Below are 20,958 nucleotides of genomic sequence, written 5' to 3' on the forward strand. Positions count from 1 at the left end.
TGGCATAAAGGACGAAAGGGAAGCATTTGGCCATTTCCTAGTAACTTCTTTTTCTTCATGGCTGAGTATCTCTCAGAACATTCTCAGTCACTCCTCGTTCTGGATGCGTCCGTAGAAAGCATCTTGCTTGTCATTTCTTTGTCGAGTAAGCGAAACGGCTACGGCCGGTGCGCAAATCACAGAGCAAAGTTACCGAATTATTGCAGAGTTTTTAACTCAGCAGAACATGCATTCACTGGCATGATCTAGGTGAAACGACAGAAAAGGGTCCGGCAGCTCATCTGTCGCTTAAAGGGCGTCACACATGCAAAGTCCAAAACAACCGGGATCAGAACGAAAACGGTAATGGCTTTTAGCGGAAAGAAATTATTCACGAACCTCTGAAACCAGAGAAACAGAACGCTATAGTTGTCCTCTGTACGAGTCTATCGCGCGAGCTCGAGGCAAGACGGACCGCGAACACGCTGTCAGTTCGATTTTGCCGATGGCGCTGTACAAAACATAATCAGCCCGGAGGCCTTAGACGGGGCCAGACGGAGATGAGAGCATACCCACGCTCCGTGTAAATGGGCAAGCTCATTTTCCAAACCTTTTATGCCTGCTAGTGCAGCTGACGCCGCACTCCAACCCGGGCTGGTACAAATAATCTCAGTATGCTGCAACTGTACAGGAGTCGAGCATGCCGGAGAGCACCTATACATTTCCCAGGGGTCGTCTTCAGCAGACAGCCGGACGGCCCGAGAAGATTTTGGTCGTCAGCCGTAGGAGAAACGAAACTTACAGGGTGTTTGGGCAGTCCATGCTCCTCGTGCAACACAAGGTTGTTTGCTTTGAGGTGAACTACCAGAAAACACCAGGGTACGGTCACTCCAGTGATCGTATGTCTCCTTGAGACTCTTACGCTGTAGCGCTCCTGAGTCGACAGCATGCAGTTCAGAGGACAATTATGTGGATTGCTCGCCGCCGGGACACTGGAACATCTACGGTATCACAGTTTCAGACACCTCAACAAGGGCCACAACGCAGCCGACACGAGGAAAATATCTTACTTGGCTTTCTCGATATAGCTCAGAGCGTCCTGGACGGTGGCGATCTTGGACGCTTCCTCATCGGGAATGCTGACACCAAACTTCTCTTCAAATGCCATGACCAGCTCAACGCTGTCCAGGCTGTCTGCATCCAGATCCTGTACATGTCCGAGCACGCACAGAAAGCAAACCGAAGTTCATCGAGGATCCACCCTGGTAGGCACCATGGGGAGACATCTTACGCATCCCTCGTTGTGCGTAACCGTTCATTGAGAGCACTTACCTTGATAAAGTTTGACTCGGGATTGATCCTTGCACGATCCACACCGAGCTGGTCAGCAACAACGTCCTTTACTCTCTCAAGAAGGGGCCGATCATCAGAACTCGCCTCGTCGGCAGCGAATAGCGCAGAAGAGGGACTGCCGATGACATTTGCGCTAACACTTCGAAACGGTCCTGGGCGGCGTGCAACAGTTCCTGCGGGTTGCCCCAAAGTTCCGAGGGACGCCGTCGACGGTGTGGCACAAACTCCAGAAGACATGTTGGGGCAAGTGCCATATCGGTAATTAAACCTGATCAGGCCTGGTGACACAAAACCTGTACCGGAACACGCGCAGAAGACACACAATTCGAGAAGCTCTGGTTAACCAACTGGGTTGTTCAACGAGGCAGCCTACGTTACAACAGTTCACATTCTTCCGTTACAGACGCTATCGACATGATTTGCTCGATTGCAACTCAGTATCACACGAACAAACACGTGATAATGGTGGCCACTCGGACCGGGGTCCTCCTCAACGCAGCCGCATCTTACTGCCAGGCAGACACACATTGGGCTGCAGCGTTGAAAGTAGGACCACAAGGATAAATCGTCTGCGTTACATAGTCTCGCTAACCCTGAACTCTTTGCAGCGGAACACTCACACACATGGCCCCTTTGGGACCTCACACCAGACCGTCGAGGCCCGAAAACACCTTCCAGGGAGAAAAACATTCGTGAGACGGCGCATTATCGTCATCGTGTACGAAGTGTGCGGATATATTATACGTAGGTCAGGCACGTGCACCCATAAGTGGCATTCTAATGCACAGCAGAGACACAGAACAACATTGTCGACTTGCAACGACTCCGTCCGAGACACCGTTGTCTTAACGGAGACAGCTACTGTCTCGTCAAACTGGGTTCCACAACTCACATACTTTCGTCGCACCCGCAGCACAAGACGCCTTTAAAAGACTTAAAAGTGAACTATGCATACTCACCGTAGGAAGAAGCAATGGATGTCGCCATAAACAGGGCCAGGGCAAGGAGTGTTTTCCTGCCGGCGTTGCGGGGATGCATCTCCATAGTTCTGGTGTGAGAGGTGTGCAGTCCAGTCGGAAAACGACGTGAAATTTGGAGACAAAAACCAAAAGAGCAGTCTACAGTGCCGAGACAAAAGCAAGACGCTGCATTGACTTTAAGAGGAAAGGACAGTTATGAAACGAGACAAGACAATCAATGAACACGGATGCCAGACATCGCAGTCGTGGAGGTAGGACAATGTCGATTTCTGAACGACCCCAGGCTCCCCGTCCAACACGCTGACGTGGTGAACTAAGCGTTACGGCCCTGCCCCCTGAGTGCGCCCGGGAGAGCACCGAGGTTTGAAGAAGTGAAAGTGACTATCTGAACAGTTTTACTCGTGTTTTTTTTATCAGCCTGAAGATTTCAGTTGTTTCGTTGATATGTGGAAGGGCGTCTGCAGTGTATGCAGCCTTCCTGACTGCAAACAGAAAAGTCTGCTCGGGGCGATGCCACTGATACGGAGTAAGGACACAACCGCGGGCCACCACCACACTCTGTCGTGTATTTAGATGGCTGGCAGTCTATAGAGAAAGACCCAACCATGACTGTCGCAGAGCCCTGACTTATTTCCATCAATTTACAGCACGACGCCGATTGCACACAACTCCGGCATGAGCGGCAACTCACAATTCTGTACAGAAGCACGTTCGTCCCTCGTCACTCAGTAACAACAGAGTTCTTCGATATACTAAGCCTCGATTCGAAGGTAGGGGGCGAAACAAACGCGTACTCGTCTGCACGCAGCTTTCGCAGTAAGCATAACATCCACTTCAATTTCTGGGTTCGCCGCCGACAGCAGCAAATTCTCTGACAAATAAACACTCCGTTCTGTGCTTAGGTTCCTTCCTGCCTGGTAGAGGCAATGCTGCAGTGATTCGCTGTGTACGTACAGCGGACGCGCCGGGTGGCACACTCCACCAGAAGCTGCCGTCAACTGTTCTTCACTATAACAAGGCTCTGTTGGAACTATCCTCCTGAAAAAGTCGGGAATCGATGGTCAATTGTACAGCGATATTTTCAACAATGGGGATCCCCGGGGTCTTACTCGTCTCACTGTCGCTCCTGGCCGTCTCTTTTCCCGTTTGTTCCGGGCAGGAGAATGCTTATACATTCGTCAATAGCAAGGCATCCTCCACTTTCGGTCCTGAATTTGATGCCCTTCGAGCGATTCAGGCTGGAGCAGGCTACTGGTCCAGCTCGGGGCATCATTCTGGCGATGAGGCAGGTACCAGCACTACGCCGACTATTCCGAAAACAGCTGTTGTGGAAACATTCTTTTCTCAGTCACTTGGACAGGATTCTTCGAGAGTCCAGCATACTTAAAGGGACTCCGAGTTAGATGGGCTTACTCGCCAGAGGTGAGTTCACAAAAACAGAAATCACTGCAACCATCAGCCACCTCCTGCCGATAGGAGGTACAAGTCTCTGTGTCTCCTGACGGAGTAAACTGGTCCGTAGCAATGCCCTACAAGCGGACGCCGAGTACCGACGGTCAGCACAGATTCGCATATGATCAAAAGTAAATCGAAAGCAAATATGAGTATTACACTTCTGAAGTTGCTTTCAACGAGGAGATGTTGTTCGACCACCCTCACACTGCAAAGATAGTGACGATTTCCATGCGCAAGGCAATCCACGACTTTTTCGGCATCAACGAAGTGGTTCCACTCAGCGCTGGGGAACCTCTGGCAATGTTAGTTTCGGGTATCACAAATGAAGACGGCGAAATGTGCCTGCAGGTAGTGTAGGACATCAGTATTCCGAACCGAAAAAGGTCTCATATCAGTCCTGAACTCAGGTCGAGGGCGGTCTGTACAATCAAGATGGAGCGGCAGTCACCCTCGACAGCTGTGCAAGTGCGTTTGCTGCTGGCGACGGACGAGTAAGTATCTGAGTTGCTCATCGTACTCCGAGGGATATGTCTGATTTTTGGCGTCCTCAGGAACTGTGGAGGACAAATGCGAATCAGCAGTTCATCGCCGCAAGGAGCAAGCCTCCCAAATGCCTGACACTTCAGGACGGCAACACTGCGGGTAACATACGCTGCGACACTTATACACAAAACTTCTGGTTCAGAGGAACATCTCTTTCTGTATAGACGGAGGCAGCGTAGTGCTAGTTGACTGCTTGCTTGCGTTGGAGGAGGCTGATGGACGATCCAGTTGGACTGTGGAACCCAACTCGCAATTCCGCCTGCAGAAATCTGGCTACTTCTGTTTGACTCAAAAGGATATCCATGGCAACCAAGCTGGTGTAGGAGACATTGCGAAGTCCTTCAACGCGGCAGCAACATGCTCCAGTGTTGCTGATTCCAAACATATGCCCATGAACGCTGTCGACGGCGACCCAACAACATATTGGGCTTCCGAGGCATTTGGCGATGCAAATCCTCATCCAGTGGACTTCAGCGTCAACTTAGGTACACCGTTTGCAGAGTATCATAGCCCTCTAGCTGTCATACTCTCAGGGATCAGGCAAGCCTGCACGAGTTTCTGGTGTTCGCATCGACTGGGAGTACCCTGCTCAAGCCTATCGAATTGACGGCAGCCTCGACGGAACCGCGTTCAGGTAACGCCAAACTCTTTGTCTGTCTCATGCCCAACGCGTCTGAATGCCCCTCGTTCAGCGAGCTGGCAAGCAACATGGCTAACCCATCAAATTCCACATTAGAAGTGTTCGCAGGCAGCGAGGCTCAGTTCCTTAGAATAGCTCTTCTACAGCCCCATTCCAAGAATGGAAAAGTTGGCGACAAATATTTCTACGGAATCAGGGACGTCGAAGTTCTCGCGAACCGACTTCAGACAGTCGTTGGTGATTGCAGAGAGGCAGCAAACTCGAACGATGCTAGGGACAAGTATTTCGTCGAGTCAACATCCACATTTGATCCAGCATTCGCTGACAAGATTTCGTCTATTGATGATGATGTCCTTGATAGGACTGAGGCCTTGGACAAGAAGACAAACGAACTGCGTAATGTTCTTCCCCATGCAAAGGCCTGCCTGTCCGAAAAGCAGGAGTACGAGGGACGGATTGTCAAATCAGCAGCTGAGTCCGCTTCAATAGTGGGGCAGCACGACCAATTCACGGAGATGCAGACGTCCAATCAGCCGATTCACATGGAGTTGAGTCCCGGTAATATTTCAATGCGGATTCACACCCGAAATGTCCCTACATTCGGTTTAGGCGATTCTGCAAGCTATCCTGCTGAAGATTGCTATGCTGTGAAGAGCCAAGACCCATCGGCGGCATCCGGCTTCTACTGGTTCGTAAAAGCGTCATCATCGGACGAACGCGTACACTGATTTATTGCTATCCAGGGTCTTACCACGCTGTGCACCGGAGCCTCTTCGAGTATACTGTGACATGAAGACAGCCACTTCAATGTACTTCTGGCATGGAACACCAGGAGCAAAGCCAGGAGGAAGCATTAATGACAAGGTTAATTCCCTGGCAAGTCTCCGTCTGCGCTGTGCTGAGGTGGGGTTAGAGCCACTTGTTTTACGGTCTGCTGATCACCTCCAAGCAATCAAAGATGCAACTGAACTCATAGGTAAGTGATTGGTCGGTGTAAACCAATACATGTTACGGCAAACGGCGGAAATCACAGGATATGGTGACTCCGGTGTCATTCCTCTAGCATATGATTACGGATGCCTGAATGGCCACTGTACGGGCAGTTTCAGAGTAGGCACATAAAACGTGGAGCCGCTTACAACTCGTCTCTGCTGCACACAGTTGTCTTCAGGACTTGTATTCGGGTAGCACAGACCTCACGGCTCTGCTGATGTCCCAGTCTTCGTTGAGCACCGAGCTCGGGCGCATGACCCCTGCTGCAGGTAATTCAAAACGCTCCCCGTGTGACAGAGTGCCACAAACAACCACACAAATACTCATACAGGTGTTGGACTAGCCGGGAAAAATACGTCGTATTTTGACATGGATCTTTCCGATATCGCCGCCGTTGTGTGTTCGACAAACGCGATGGAGGGCGAGGATGTCCTGTGAGGTGGAAACCACTTCTACAAGTGGTCGAAAGATTACTGTCGAACGACTCAGGCCTCATGTCGATATCCCGTGTGATGCTACCGCGGAAGAACATGAAGCATTCAGGGGAATCATAAACGTAAGCAGCGAATTTTTCTTGGGATGCTCCAGAGCCGTGATCAGAAATGAACACTGTCCAGACTAATGTGGTAGTTGAGTGTCCGCCAGGTTGCGAGGAACATTCAACCCTCCCTGTCTACGGCAGCGGAGGTGTGTACTCGGACTCAAGTTCGGTGTGTCGTGCTGCGATTCATGCTGGTGTAATCAAGTCGGGAGGTGTTGTGAACATTTCCCTAGAGTCACCAAGGGAGTCCTACGAGGGATCAACTAGGAACGGAATTAAATCAGCTGCGTTGAATACGCCGAATAACGTGGAGTTGGTAGATCTTGTGATGGGAGAGGCCCTTCGGGGAGAGCTTCCCAGCCGTTCTCGGGGTGTCGCTTTCCGAAGCATCCGCGTTGGACCGGTCGCCAAGGTCAGAGGCTGCACCGTGTCCAAACTCGACTCCATGTTTTCATATATTTCGTTGTGGTTCAGGATTGCCCGATCGAAGAATTCGCTGCTCCAGCCTCGTCTTTTCTCGAGCTGACCTCGTCCTCTAACTTAGAATCAACAGCTGAGGCTTCCGAAACGCCCAACGAGAAGCAGGAAAATGTCATGCTGGATCCTTCCGTTGCTCTCGTCATTAGACAGATGCTGCAACAGATGGGTGGGTAAACATAGTCTCACATGCGTCTTCTTTCCTTTACTGTTTGTTCCAGATGCGATTCATGGCGTGGACCCTGCAACGGTCTTCGCAGCCCAAAGTCAAGCAGCGGAAGCTGTCCGCGAAATAAAAAAGTACCTGAAGTCTGCTGAGGTGCTACAAAGGAAGCAAGCTGCTCGAACTGAAGAGCTGTAATCAGTTGATTGTCACCAGAACTTTTGTCGACGGACTTTGAACCAATGTGCGTGATAGGTACCTCGCCGGCGAAGATCTTATGACCAAGATCTTGGCGGAAGCGGGTCGCTACTTCAACGGCCTGGAGGAGCTTTACGTCGAGCTGGAAAGGGCGGAGGAACAGAGACTCGAGGAAGCTGGTTTTTCATCATTCGAACTAAACTACGAAACAATGCCATTTTCCCAAACATTTGCCGTCTACGACACTCTTCGGGTTAAAAATGGACCAAGCAGCTGGGGATACTCCGAAGATACAGTGGCGGGTCACAGGAACATGATAGTTCAAACGTCAGCAATCATCGGGTCTCACGATGGAGATGGTACATTCGCAATGCTGAAGGGTCATCGATTCTTCGACTTCATTGCCCAAGCCGACCTCTACGTAAGCAGATGTTGAGCATTTCGCCGCTGCGTTTAGGGACCCCCCGTTCTCATCAGGCTGTCGGCTCTGGAAGCATCGGGGTGTCTTTCCGTATGAGAGATCCGAATAACATGTTTCTGTTCGAAGCCAATAGGGAGCGAGGCTACAAACGGCTGATACGCATCGACAGTGGGGATGCAGTCATCATTGCACAACGAGATGATGGAGGATATGAAGGTGGAACGTGGTACCGCGTTAGGATCGAAACAACACACGGATATATTAAGGTGTGTTTCGGCGATGCCAACGGCAGCCTGCAGAATATTTTCTAGTAAGAGGCTATGCACATGCAGAATCAAAGTTCTGTTTGAATATGGTTGACTGTCCCAGTGTCCTGGACGAGCGTTTCCTCTCCGGCTCCATTGGCCTGTATTCCTCTGGAATGGATGGTGGCTTGTTCTTCGACAACGTCCGCATCAAGGCAAAGACCTGCTCCCATATTTCTAGGGAAGCCCCTCCTCTTCCTCCGCGGTGTGCCCGCTTCATAGAAATGTACCTTGAGCGTCCGGAAGCCCTTTACGAGGTTCCGGTACTTGACGGCGGTGATACGAAGCCTCTTTGGCAGTATAAGGCAAGGCACTACAAATGTCACATGTATTTGGTGTAGTACGCGGTATGACGAGCAGGCTCATGTGGCAGGCAGACGGAGAGTTCTCCAGCCTCAGGGGCTGGTGGTTGAGGATTCCTCCCCTTCGATGGTTGTTTTAAAGTCGCCGAAAATATGTAAATGCACTGAACTAGTGTGACTGATTGATGCGGAGACGCACCGTTGTACACCAGGCAAAGACGGAAACTACTCGTTCGACTTCTATCACGCATGCCCCGATGGCACTGTTGGGGCTATTTTCCGCTTTCACTCCCCAGATCGTTACCACAGTGTACAAGTGACGGGCTCTCAGTACGTAACCTTTTGTTGGACATCTTCAGCTCCGTGAAACCAATGCCTTCCCACATCAGAATTAACTTGTCGCGGACGGAGAACGGCGTCAAGAAAACACTAGCAAGCAAGGCCATCACGCCTCATACTGGACAATGGAATAGGGTGGAGCTTCAATTCCATGGACCTGACGTCGTGGTACTTTTGAGTGCTGGTAATGGTCACCAAGAGGCCTTAAAGGCGAAGCTTCCGGATGAAGGCGATCATGGCCAAGTTGGGCTCTTGAGCGCACACTGCGACCACCACGCTTTTGATCGGCTTTCTCTGTCGCCTCCCGAAACCATTGAAGAGGCAACAAACGTGGCCGAATCCAGAAACAAAAAATCATGGTAAGTGAACAGTTCAGTGTGTATGTGTATTGGAAACGTCGACTGGATGTCCAGGGGAGTGTGTCCGGAATCTGTCCACTTGTTGCAACGCCGAGATGCATGCGAGGCAATGGCCCCAAAGAAGTCAGGAGCGCAGATCGAGTGCATCAGCAAGTTCTGCGACCAGTGTTGTCAATACCACACCGCTTTAGTCGGTGACGGTGAAAAGGACATCTGCCTAGTCGAATGTCTTAAGAATGAGAAGACAGCCGAACGTCTTCAAACCAACTTTATAGGCAAACTAAAACAATGCACAGACGTTAACGGTGATGCATTCAGTCATTGCACGACGGTAAGAATGACAGTATACAGGAGATAAAGGATCAGAACCACAAATGACGGCTTTTAAGGAGGACCCCACCTGCGCACTGGAGGCGTGTCACTTCTGCTGTACGACAAGTGAAGGAGCAGAAGACGTCAAAGGTGTTCCCAAGGCACTCGTCAACGGTTTGAATGCAGCAGAAACTGAGGAATGCAAGTTTCAGTGTAACCGTTCGTTTAGCTGAAAATCTGCGTTTTGAAATCTTGACCTGTATTATCGAGTTCTCGCACCCACACCCTTTTGACTAAGCGAGCGAATTCACCGTATTCTAACTCGGCCGCATAGTTCTCAGGCTTGGGAATGGATTTTGGTTGCTGAAAACGATCACCATGTGCTCCCAAGAGATGTAACCCTGTAGTTAAGGAAAAAAGACGAAAGTAATCCGGAGATGTAGCGACCCACACATTACAGTTATAAAACCTACAAACGCGTTTTACCAGCCTCGGGATGAGGGCAACAGATACGCGACTTACCTTGATATATCCCATTCGAATCAGATTCGCGCTGATACAGGCCATCTGCAACATACACCGAAGAAACATGTCGTCCAGTGAAGCAAAACAATGACTTGAAGATTCACGGCGGTATATGGTGCAATTTCCAGTGTCCTCTCTTGAAAATGTCGACTCGCTTACTTCATCATCATCGAAGAGGCTGTCGCTTTGCCATTTCAGCGCCGTTGAAAAAGCTGAAATGGGCACTATGTTAGGCTTCGATGCGAGTCCACTCTTTAACCACCATTCCTTGCTGCAAACAGAGCAACAATACGACAGGCATTCACTTGAAATGATTTCACCTCATTGTGCTTTGGAGATAAGCTGGTATCTAAAGGTCTATTGTTGCTTACACGTGCTTCATTAGCGTCCTGTAAACGATGAATTTGATTCTCTCAACGCAGAGAATTGTTCCATGATTTATCAGAATTCGTTCGTGGATCTCCTGCGAAGAACACAGTATCAAAGTCAGATGAGAAGCGTCATAATAGAAGAACGCAAGTAACGAACTCACTTTTGCTGGTGGCTTAGGATGAGTTTCCACCGATGTACCATTTGCTCGGATGAACTATGTGCGTATAACACTCGCAGCAGCTCTTCTGGTGGTTGGTTAACAGCTGGTACTTGTAAAAATTGACTGAAACAGGTTCCATCAGAATATTCGCTGCGGCCATATCTGCCTGGACCATCAGCCGAGTTGCGAACGCCTGCTTTTGTCACACAGAGTCATTTATCGGGGTCTCCTACAACTGTACATGTCTTCGTATGTCGTGTTATCGATGCAAACTCGCGTATGAGGCACATGACTGTTGCATCGTCGAGCACTGTATGCTCAACTCTTGTTTAGGCCAGATTGCAAGGCAAGCGTACCATGGTTTTGTCGAAACTTGAGACATTGCCTGTCTTCATAGAGGATATTATCTGAACATAGTGCTCCATCCTGACGGGGGAACGCAGAATATACGGTGATAGAAACAGCATTCAGACTGAGCATCGGAGAATCCTCGTTGGTCTCTTTTGCGTTAGTGAACCCACTTAAATGGAGCCGTGACCTCGTTACCTGTACTTTCTCAGTAACTCCAAGGGAGGTACTTTTCCCATGCGCAGACGCACAGGGATTAGACATTCCAAAATATTCCTGCAGTGAAATAAGAGAACAGAATGTAATACAGATAGCTGGAAAGGTTAGCAAATGTCGCACGCTCTGGGGTCGCCAGTGGTGCAAGTGACTTACCTTCGTACATTGATATTCGCCTCCGGGCAATGCGTGAACGCCCATACTAGCTCCGCTTCGGCCTGGATAGCACAGGAGAGACAGACGCATCAACTCATAAAGGATGAAGCTTTCTACCTACGAGAAATTGTACCAGTCACGCTTAGGGTAGTAATGGGTAAGACCCCATCATGTATGAGAGAGATTTACCTGTTCAAACTGCTCCTGCTGCATGTACAACTTGCCAAGGTAGTAGCGAAAGTTAACGATTGGGCCACGGGGAACACGAGAAAAATTGATTTGCCTACGGGCAGCACAAGAACGTACCAAATGTCAACGAAAGTCGAAGTAACCATAACACATACGCAAAAAAAGCAGATGCAGCGTGCGACCTCTTACTTGGAATCACATAGCTTCAGAAAGCCAGCGGCCATCTGCATGTTGCCGAGCTGCAGGCACCGCTTGATGGACTGACCGAGAAGAACTATGTACGCGCCATGTCGTTCTTCATCACCCCTGACCTTTCCCAATTTCGGTCGAATAGCATTGAGAACCTCCTTGGTGTACTTGTTCTGTGTTTCTTCATCTTCTGGAACGTCCTCGTCGTCCATAAAATCAGCAGTTTCATCTTGCGAGTTGTCAGCCGCATACGCGGCTTTATTCATGATACTGCACAGGGCTGCGAGACCCGGGACAAGCCAACCGCAGGATTCTAAATTGGGATCCACATACACGTCGATATAAATGTCAAGCAACGCGATGCACTGCTTGACGACCTCACTCCATCGAACTGGATGGCGCGCTTGAAGTTGACGTAGACGCAGGAACTCCTGAAGTAGTTTTTTGTACAGTGAATCTCCTTTCAAAAGACCTGCCTCCCGCAGCTTGTTGTGAGGAATTGCACTCATGACCGTCTGAGTCCATCACATCACAGGAACAGCTTAGTCATGTTTTTGGCACCCGCAAGGTGATGTTGCCAGCTGTCGTCATGCTGGAGTAAGAACAGGCACAAACGTTGCCGCATAGAGTTCACAGATATATTCATGCAAACATATATGCGTACAGCTGCTGTGCGGTTCCGCTGGCTCCTTACTTCTGGCATGCTCCGTATCTCGTGGTCTGGTATCAGTCTTTCTCGTTCACGAATCAGGTCGGAGAACAGCTCTCCATTATTCTGCACTATGGCAGTAACCATATCACTGATCCACTCAGCAGTGGAACCGTTACGTTCGCCTCCTCCTGAAGAAACCCAGGGTGCCGCCACCAACCTAGGGCCACCGCCCTGCCCACCTCTCCGCCCCCCGCGGCGCCCTCTCGAGGGAAGTCCATCAGCCAGCATGACTGTTTCTTATTCAGTCAGGTTCCATTTCCACTAGATAAGCTCCTGACGAGTCTTCGATTCGCCAGGATTGTTGAACAGAGTCTCAGATTCTACGGACTCCGAGGGTCTCTGCTTGCCCGCCCTGTGCACAGGCGTCAGCACGTGGTTCTCAGAGAAAAAGTTGGTAAGTGGAAGTGGTGGAGCCAAGAAAACTCAACTCTTCTTGTTTCCGGAGAGTTTCCTGGTGTCAATTCCACGGTTCTGGATAGTCTTTGTTGTATTAAAACACATCTAGAGGACTGAGACGTTGTCGGTAGTTGAATTACAGACGCTTCGTTTTCCAGCGTCAGCTTGCATGCCCGTCCCCTGTTTCTGGAACACAAGCTTTGAGAAGGAAACGAGACAGAGAACGACGAGGAGTGAAGCAAATCCTCTGACGGATTTCCATTCGATAAGCAAAAGAGTGTTTCTCCCCATGTTTCAAGAGCGCGGACTTCTTGCCTGCCCTTCGTCCGTTCCGCTAGGCCTCTGCCTGAACGGCTGCATGCGTTGCGAGCAATCCGATGTTGCGCATGAAACGCAACGCGCTGCCGTGTCGTTTTTCGCGAGAGTGAGCCATGAAAAGCTAGTATGGATCCTCAACAAGGAAGGAAACTGCATCGAATGAGCCTCTATTCTCGAACTGAACTTTCTCGTCGCTCCATTCCTTCGATGACACTACCAGGAATATGTGTAACTCGTTAGTAACTCGTTAGATCCTCGTCGTGCAAACATCGTCTAGCTTGTTCTCGTCAGGCAGCCGCGCTCATCGTTTGTAAAATTGTTTGTCTCACCTAACCCACTGTATACGCTCTTTTCTAGCTGTCTGTCACGCGTACTCTTCAACAGAGGAAAGGCATGTGCCTGTAAGTTGTTAGATGTACATCTGGCGCGTGTAGCTTAGGTACGAAGTTTTTTTAACGCTGCCGCAAACGGCTTCTGCTGAATGCTGTCGGAGTAGCGAGTCACTAGTATCCTAGCGGATTTGATTGTTGCAAGGAAAAGCCGCTCATCCTGTGTATTCAACGTCCTCTCACTACTGGGTTTTGGAGACTGTCGTGCCATGCGGGACAGGCACGACGTTTTTTAGTTCTCTTCTTCGCCTAAATATATTCTTCACGCCAGAAAAGGGGAGACGCCACAGGAAAGGCAGGGTCTTGCCCGTCCGCCGAAGGCAACCGCTTTCGCCCTTTCGTCTTCCAAGAAAACTGGTTGGTCACGATGGCTACAGCTGAGAGCTCCGTGACTTCGATGCCGTCAGCGGTGAAAATTGAGGACATCGGCAAGAGTCGACTCTTCGTCAGCGAAAGCATGGCTGCTCATCCATCGACCGGACAAATCGATGTCCGTCGCTTGCAGAGAACTGTAATTCCCATACCGTTTCGCATCCTAGCTGGTGTTGACGAAGACGGCGAGACTGTCACAACTGACCGGGATATCATTGAAAAGAATCTGGAACTCTACTCCCTGTTGATCGAATAGTAAGTCGTCCCTCTACTCCACACTTTATACGTCACACCGCCATTTGTGTGTTTCACATGAATCTTGTTAAAGGCACGCACTTGCATAAGCAAGAAAAAACAGAGGAAATGGAGGAAAATTTTCGGACTCACCTGCTCTGTGCGTGCCATCGATGGAATGTGAAAATGTGAATGGGCTCCAGCAAAGAGAAACACGCAGACAGTGAGACCTCTTGCTGCACATGTTGTCGTCTCTGCTATCCTGGGATTTGTTACTCTTGGTTCGTACAGCATTGTAGTTATATACTTGCCAGAATGTGAAACTTAGCGTCACCTCCATTTTGAATTTCTATGCCCGTTGGCGCGTGCTTTTGTTCGCGGCGGGGCCGGAAACCAGGCACTATACCAGTATCCTGGAAACGGCTAAAAACGCAATTTTGGTGGGGTAAAAAGAAGCAGACAATTGTTACCGTGAACTCATCAGGCTTTTGGAATGGGTGTCATTGTAGGGTTTCTCATGCGTGTTCTTCGGTTGTGTTTGGAGGCGCAACGAAGCTTCTTCACCAGTGAGGAACGAACAAAAATGTAGCAGAGTTTAATGGATGGCTTGTTTTCCCGAATCGTTTCTCATTTTAATCGTAGCAACCTTGTTTGTTGTATTCGAACGACTGCACGCGCCGGGGGCCGCCACATCCATAGGCGCCTCGAGAAAACGAAACGAGGGCTGTTTAGCATCACAGCACATACCTGCTGAGGATCAGCGAAAGGAACGACGACACGCGCGCACAAATTACGCAAAAAGACGACGACGAATCGACTGCCGTCACGAGTCCAGTCCTGTGTTCCAGTGTCGATGAATGGAATGGGGCAACTCGAGTGATGCCGGGGTTTCGTCTCAAACACCATTCCAGTACCATATCAGTAGATTTCTGTGATATTCGTAATGTTACGTAGTATAGCAAATGCAAGCAACTCGCTGGCCCCGGTACGGAGAGACCTCGGACGCAGCTTGTTTGGTGATATTTCACGCTTTTGAGAGTGATATTATCCGTTCAGTACTGTGAGAGGAATTAGGTCTCAACGTGTCTATTCTCGCTTTTCAGAAAACAACGCACTTTTTTCTGTGAGTCGCAACACGTCTGATAACCACGGGGTTTGTGTGGCGCGTGCTTTTCAGCTCCCAAACATCTCAGAACTCACCCGAGGGCGTGTACTGCATTCCGTCATGGGACAATCTTCGAGGTGAGTTCTGTTGGTTGATTATCAGTCTCTGAACGTCGAGACCCTGAGCGATGCGCGTGTGTACCTCGAGCTAGATCTCTCATGTTCACTGTGTGCTGGATTCCCGAGCTTTTTCTGGTACTTGTTCACCAGGAGGGTTTCCGCTATATAGACGCTCTGCAAGTCTTGCGTCTTCAGAGTGTGGGACAGGCACCAAGCGTAGAAGTGTTCCAAATTCAAATGGCTCTTTGGATAATTAGAATGAGAATCAAATGATGAGTGCGTCTCCAGCACTGTGCTGCAGACATTCGTAATTCGCTGCCTCTGATGAACGGTGAAATGCACCGAGTGCGGGTCTGCACACATTGTTTTTGTCAACGAGAGGCATGCGCACGGTGAGGCGTTTCCATCCGTGTGTGAATCTTGTGAACGGTTAGATAAGTGCGAGTTTGAGCAGCGGATGGCGGACACTCTCCGTTGTGAGACGCCGGCGGAAGCAGGCACCGTTCTGTGTACGTGAACACAGTCAGTGAGGCCACTTACGGAGGAGCTTCGAAAAGGCCACGATAAGAGTTGAGCAGTTCGCCTCTCTGTCTCTATCTGTGTTCAGTATGGGACGGAGTGATTCTGCTACGCCATGGCATCTATCAGGGCGGAATCTTCAAATTCAGAATCAAGGTTCCCCCGTCATACCCTGCCGATCCCCCAGGTGTCGAGTTCGTCTCTCGAGTCTTTCATCCGCTGGTTGATCCTGAAACCAAAACCCTTAACATGAAGGTAAGCGGGGGCAACGGCGGTTTTTTCTGGTAAAATGTTTCAAAGAGAATGCGGGTCCGTTAGAACATGGGTCACCATCAAAGGTAATGCGCTGTATTCTCAGCCGTGTCCAGTATTTAACATCGCATCACTTTCGGCGGGTTCAGTAACCACAGTGTCTCCAGTCTCTCTGTTTTATGTTTGAAGAATAGTTTCTCTGTGTGATCGTCACGGTGTCCTTTTCGCTAACATCCCGTTGACAGCACTGTGTTCCTGACAGCCCTTTATCTTCGTACTGCACCGGGCTGTCTTCTTCTCTTGCCCTCGTACTCTGATTCCTTCAGCCTCAGTTTGCGACCTGGCGCCCCGACAAAGACTACTTGCCCATGCTTCTGTTGTATCTGAAAAGCATCTTCTACAAGCGAGAGTTTCTCAAAGGAACGGACGCGGAGGACGCTTGGCTAAACCCGGAAGCAGGAAAAACGTAGGATTTTCGTGTCCTGTCTTTTCATGCAGACATGCTCGGCCGTTTTCTCGATCGGTTCCTCTGTTTTCGGGGTGTGGCTTTCCAGTGTGTGTTTCAGTGGCATGCATGTGCGTGCTTCACGACGCACACAGAATGAGATGGAAGACTTCTTTGTTTTATTGGGTGAAGCACGTACACTGGCTGCACCAGTAAACGAGGGGACGTTTGCTCACAACTAATTCGCACAGTGTGCTCCTCACAAGAGACATCACAGAAGCCGTCAGTTAGTTAGTTAGGCACAGGCATCCAACATATTACCGGATGCGTGCTTACACGGTATACCTCTCCGCTTCTTGTAGCAGGTAGCTCCAAGGGATTTTCCTTGTTCGTCAGGTTTGTGAACGCAGTGGAGCTACGAGGTTTCTTCATCGGTTTTCTGTTGTTTCCCTGGTCGTGGACAAACAAACGGAACTCGTCACGTTCACTCATCGGAGTCGTCACATAAACGCAAGCTTGGCCGTCTGATGTGACAGTTTAGCTCACCCATTGTGTTCGTTTGGGCTTTTGATGCGTTGGAAGAATTTTCTGTCGCCGTGCATCCTCCTTGCTTCTTTCTGCTATAGGATATGTTTTCTTTTGAGCCCTCCGGAGTGGTCGTACTTGAGATAGATCTGCCCCGCTGTGTCTTGGGTCTGCCAGATTTCGAGAAGACAAGAAGAACTTCCTCGAGAAGGTCAAGGCGTGCGTCGAAGAGTCTCAAGCCAAAGTGTATGACAAGGAGGAAAACTTTGTGTTCAATTTTTCTGAGTTTCACCGTGAGAAGAAGCCTATCATTCAGGCTCTGAGCGTCCTTTCCCACGACATCACCTGCGTTGACCCCAAAGAAATTTTCATTAACTGGTTTCTTGGGGAGTGGTCAAATTCAGAGTTTGGGTCGGGAGGCAGTACTGGCGCCAACCTCTTCAACGCCGAATGAGCTCAGCGAATAATTATCCGAAGCAGGTCTCTCGGTACGTTTTCATGTGATTCTCTACAGTAGATGCCGACTTGTACATATTTACGGATGCGTACATACCAGTTCATCTCCGCAGCAGCCGGAGCAACGAGATTTTTTTCAGTTGAGCCTTTCTGTGTTATGTGGCATCCTAGCCACCATTCTGCGACTCTGGTGTTATTCCATTTGGCTTACGGCATGGTAGCCGTATCAGAACTGTCTCTAAAAAACTCTGCAGGTTTCAGTGAACGAATTCAAAGCTGCCTCTCTGCAGGAGCTTGGTCTTATAGAATATAAAATCTCTCGGAGCATGATTTATTGGTTCCGCACCCCGGATGCTCGTCTTTCAAGCAGAAGGCACGCTTTCAGCGTATTTAATCTTTGTTGTCTCTAGAAAAACAGTGCCGTCCTGTCGAGGCGCTACTACTGACAGTCGTGAACTGGCGACCCATTCAAGTGTCTGTTACGTATCCAACCGCAGTAGCCCCTTTTCAAAGGACAGCATGCTCATAAAGCTGCCAAAACGTGGTGGGGTCTGACGTGTATGGACGCTTCGAAGTGCGACCGTGTATTGTAGCTTGCTGGTGGCCATAGGTGAACTGGCAGCTTTGCGGGTTCTACTGGTAGTCTTTTCTGTAGCCAAATGCGTTTAACTACTGGCACGAAACTTCTGTATGATCATTCTGTCAGAACATGCACTAAAGTAACCGATCGTTTCTGGAAATAGCACCGGGAGTGCGACCGTTCCTTGCAGCACCCAGACACAAACGTCCCGGGCATAAAAAACTTTGTGGAAAGCTGGCAGAAAGTTTTTCCATTATCTCTGCCTAGTTGTTGAAATACACTCGAGCTGCAATAGGTGATTGCTGCGTGTGAACCGGCATTGCGTAGGTCTTCCCGATACATCCTACGACGATGCACGGTTCTCCGCGTCATCATTTAGCATAAGCCAAAGTTGGCTAATAAGCAAGGTGGCGCGGATAGGACTACGTTGTACGAATGCTTGCGGTGGCTCTACCAAAGCAGCTAAAACGGAGGCGCTCCTTCTTCGCTTGAGGACAGGAGCTAAGCGCTAAGCTAACTGGCGAGCCCTTGACGCGCTTGTGTTTTTTTTAACTGGATCAATTACCCACTGAGGCGTGCGGTCTCCAGTTAACGGAGAAATCTTACAGCATCCTCATGGCTTCATTTCATAGAAAACAGAGGTGAATATATAAATCGGCGGTTCTGTACCTGGAAAGGCAACCAAACGTCTAAGTCGATTCAAAGGCAACCTCGTGTCTTGGCGCAATCACAGTTCTTTTGTGAGTTTTGCACAGATCTTTCCTGGACGCCCAGGGACCAGTCTTTTCACGGCAGGGCGTTCCTTCGAAGAGATAAGTGCACTTCTTCTGAAAGTTGATACGCACAGCCGTGTTTCTTCGCAACTCGCGTGTGTCTGCAAGGAAAAAGGATTCACCCTCCGACATATGATTCGTGCATAAACCACAGGAAGTCAGTGGTAACAACACGAAGTCACACACAAGCCAGACACAAGGATCGCATACCATAGCACGCAACACAAACAGTCATTGTTTGAGTTGTCTTCAGTGAAAGTGAGGTGGCTCCAGTTTGCCTCTAGGAACAGAGAGGGGATTTCCTCCGTTGACTTTCAGGGTATGGCCTTCTGCCTTCAAGCTCGCAAAGCACTCCTTCTTGCACTCCAGATCAAGCCATCTGCACTCCTTGCAACGTTCTTTGGGTTCAATGAACCACAGACGACTCATCATCGTGAAATCCTTTTTCCGGCCATCCACCCCGGGGAACCCTTCGTACGACGGTGTCGGGCCCTTGTAGCTCAGATGGCTCATCCCTTTCACACCGAGGTACAACGCGAAAATTGAGATTACGAATGCGTTCAAGCTGACGAACATCTCCTGTTTCCTTTCAAATTCGGTGACCAGTGGAGTGCCCTGTCGGCTAAACGGCGGCAAGTCCAGTAGCCACTCCTTCCTGTTGTTCCACCGTGTGAGGAATCCGGTGATGTCTAACCAGCGATAGATCTTGTCTGAGATCGACTCGCTTCCAGCCGTTCCTGTTTGCGAAGAGGAAACTGTCGACGCACGAGAAATGGCAGAATAAGGTGCTGGAGTTGATGAAAATGGAGTCGTCGGTCCTCGAGAAGGGCGTGACACAGACAGCAACGCTCCCCGCGTAGAGCTGACGATCGGCGCTCCGGCGAAGCGGAGTAGTAAAGATGTCCGCAACATCTTTAGGTGGATGTTGGAATTCACAAAACGAAAGGGATGAAATGTGGGAAGTCACGCCAACTCCCCTGTTTACACGTGACTTGGAGAAATCAGTCCCCGAATTTTATGCCAGGCCGCTAGTGACCGCTCGGGCGGCAACGGCGGTGCAGGCGAAAAGGATGGAACAAAAATTCAGCTTTGGGAACAGTTTTGCTACGGGCATAATCGCCGTGGCAAGAAGTGTTAGTTATGCTTCTGCAGAAACGCGGATGCCGAAAACTCAAAATTCTTCGACCTGCTGACAAGCTCTTGCTTTCTAAAAGGACAAGTGCATGCGCTCTTCGCGCCGATATGAGCAACATCCACTCGTGCTGTAGAGAGTTCACCACTAGAGCTACGTGGAGATGCCCTTGTGGAGTTGCATTGGCAGTTTTGGTGGTACGGGCAGACTGCATAAATGCCTCACTTTGTTGTCCTCTCGATTGCACTCGCGATAGGACACGCTGACTCCGCAGGTATTTCTCGCTCGTGTCCCTCGTGCCGCCCAGGTCATGTATCCATTGTCACGCACGCATTATAGCCCAGAAGACTGCGTTGGAAAAGGGCAGTAAAGAGAAGAGGGATCTTCCTGAACGCTTCCAAGCACAATTTCATGTCCAACGTGCTAAGCCCCCCAAGATTGGAGTTTCCGGTACCAGCGAGGTCACGATGGAATCGAAACTGTAGCCTTTGACGACCGGTGATCGTGAACTGTGTGTAGCGTAGGTTCTGGTGAGGGACTAGTGTGGCTGGGAAAAGAGTGCCGTTTTGCCTACATGAATTTTCGTAAAGGGTTGCCAGCGTGTTTTTGTGTGACCGAATGCAGCAGATCACGTCCCCGTGGCCCAAAGCGACTATGGCACCCGCTGATGCGGGGATTGATCGAGCGGCGACACCGCTCCGTGTCACCAAGGAAGCGTCAAGAGCAGGGCAGTTTTTTTCTCTGCTGTGAAGGAATGTCACGTGTGCCCCCACACACTTCGCATACAAGGGAATACAGCTGTCTCCAGCTGTGGTAGTGGCCCCTTGTCACGATGAACAAGTGAACATGCCTTTGCACATGCCGAAGGTGCCACCGAACACTCTACCATCGATTCACCCAGTTCAGCGAAGAGAACCGTAAGGCACAATACCACCATAAACCGCAAGTCTCACGCTGACACGGGGACATCGGGAGCGCCTCAATGTCGACCGCAGTGAAGTACAAATTTATAACCGGTTGAAGAGAACCAGAACCGGCGTAGCGGCTAGGTGTTCCACAGTGCTACCGCTCAGCAGTTGCGCTCCGCATACGGCAGCTTGCAGTGTGAACCACGAG

At 49.9% G+C, this 20,958-nt stretch overlaps 6 protein-coding genes across 6 annotated transcripts; 3 read left to right on the top strand and 3 right to left on the bottom strand.

Annotated features, from left to right (window-relative positions):
* Positions 1-378: 378 nt before the first annotated feature.
* On the bottom strand, positions 379-2,657 carry ACP (acyl carrier protein ACP). The gene is made up of 4 exons (XM_002365457.2): positions 2,292-2,657; positions 1,312-1,625; positions 1,050-1,186; positions 379-913 (listed from the first exon to the last, which is right to left on the bottom strand). The coding sequence occupies exons 1-4, from the start codon at positions 2,374-2,376 to the stop codon at positions 898-900; spliced, it is 552 nt and encodes a 183-aa protein (XP_002365498.1). The 5' UTR covers positions 2,377-2,657; the 3' UTR covers positions 379-897.
* A 712-nt stretch (positions 2,658-3,369) lies between these two features.
* TGME49_264075 (hypothetical protein) lies at positions 3,370-3,699 on the top strand (the record flags this gene model as incomplete). Its single annotated transcript, XM_018781352.1, has 1 exon — positions 3,370-3,699. One exon carries the CDS (start codon positions 3,370-3,372, stop codon positions 3,697-3,699), a length of 330 nt encoding a protein of 109 aa, XP_018637187.1.
* A 251-nt stretch (positions 3,700-3,950) lies between these two features.
* Positions 3,951-9,845, top strand: TGME49_264070 (F5/8 type C domain-containing protein; the record flags this gene model as incomplete). Its single annotated transcript, XM_018781351.1, has 22 exons — positions 3,951-4,115; positions 4,175-4,258; positions 4,319-4,409; positions 4,475-4,795; positions 4,851-4,944; positions 5,003-5,638; positions 5,694-5,926; positions 5,984-6,060; positions 6,122-6,212; positions 6,275-6,377; positions 6,433-6,499; positions 6,561-6,896; positions 6,959-7,130; positions 7,183-7,318; positions 7,380-7,743; positions 7,800-8,053; positions 8,113-8,353; positions 8,409-8,505; positions 8,563-8,680; positions 8,740-9,048; positions 9,103-9,379; positions 9,438-9,845. 22 exons carry the CDS (start codon positions 3,951-3,953, stop codon positions 9,591-9,593), a joined length of 4,422 nt encoding a protein of 1,473 aa, XP_018637186.1. The 3' UTR covers positions 9,594-9,845.
* TGME49_264060 (PCI domain-containing protein) lies at positions 9,639-12,455 on the bottom strand (the record flags this gene model as incomplete). The annotated part of the gene is made up of 10 exons (XM_018781350.1): positions 9,639-9,761; positions 9,883-9,927; positions 10,045-10,156; positions 10,257-10,348; positions 10,774-10,843; positions 10,964-11,041; positions 11,138-11,199; positions 11,327-11,420; positions 11,516-12,030; positions 12,210-12,455. The coding sequence occupies 10 exons, from the start codon at positions 12,453-12,455 to the stop codon at positions 9,678-9,680; spliced, it is 1,398 nt and encodes a 465-aa protein (XP_018637185.1). The 3' UTR covers positions 9,639-9,677.
* A 637-nt stretch (positions 12,456-13,092) lies between these two features.
* TGME49_264050 (ubiquitin-conjugating enzyme subfamily protein) lies at positions 13,093-17,615 on the top strand. Its single transcript, XM_002365454.1, has 5 exons — positions 13,093-13,957; positions 15,114-15,178; positions 15,768-15,934; positions 16,258-16,397; positions 17,079-17,615. Exons 1-5 carry the CDS (start codon positions 13,698-13,700, stop codon positions 17,353-17,355), a joined length of 909 nt encoding a protein of 302 aa, XP_002365495.1. The 5' UTR covers positions 13,093-13,697; the 3' UTR covers positions 17,356-17,615.
* Positions 17,616-18,621: 1,006 nt separating this feature from the next.
* On the bottom strand, positions 18,622-20,296 carry TGME49_264040 (hypothetical protein). The gene has a single exon (XM_002365453.1). It carries the CDS (start codon positions 19,620-19,622, stop codon positions 18,960-18,962), a length of 663 nt encoding a protein of 220 aa, XP_002365494.1. The 5' UTR covers positions 19,623-20,296; the 3' UTR covers positions 18,622-18,959.
* Between the last annotated feature and the right edge of the window lie 662 nt (positions 20,297-20,958).

Source organism: Toxoplasma gondii, chromosome VIIb, assembly GCF_000006565.2.
Source record: "Toxoplasma gondii ME49 chromosome VIIb, whole genome shotgun sequence".
NCBI classification, from domain to species: Eukaryota; Apicomplexa; class Conoidasida; order Eucoccidiorida; family Sarcocystidae; genus Toxoplasma; species Toxoplasma gondii.

Coding starts and splice junctions, on each gene's coding strand:
- TGME49_264040 (XM_002365453.1), bottom strand. CDS start 19,622: ATGTTGCGGACATCTTTACTACTCCGCTTCGCCGGAGCGCCGATCGTC.
- TGME49_264050 (XM_002365454.1), top strand. CDS start 13,698: ATGGCTACAGCTGAGAGCTCCGTGACTTCGATGCCGTCAGCGGTGAAA. Junction 15,935..16,257: donor CCAAAACCCTTAACATGAAG/GTAAGCGGGGGC, acceptor TGATTCCTTCAG/CCTCAGTTTGCGACCTGGCG. Junction 16,398..17,078: donor AACCCGGAAGCAGGAAAAAC/GTAGGATTTTCG, acceptor TGGGTCTGCCAG/ATTTCGAGAAGACAAGAAGA.
- ACP (XM_002365457.2), bottom strand. CDS start 2,376: ATGGAGATGCATCCCCGCAACGCCGGCAGGAAAACACTCCTTGCCCTG. Junction 1,626..2,291: donor ATCCATTGCTTCTTCCTACG/GTGAGTATGCAT, acceptor GTTCCGGTACAG/GTTTTGTGTCACCAGGCCTG. Junction 1,187..1,311: donor CCGAGTCAAACTTTATCAAG/GTAAGTGCTCTC, acceptor GGACATGTACAG/GATCTGGATGCAGACAGCCT.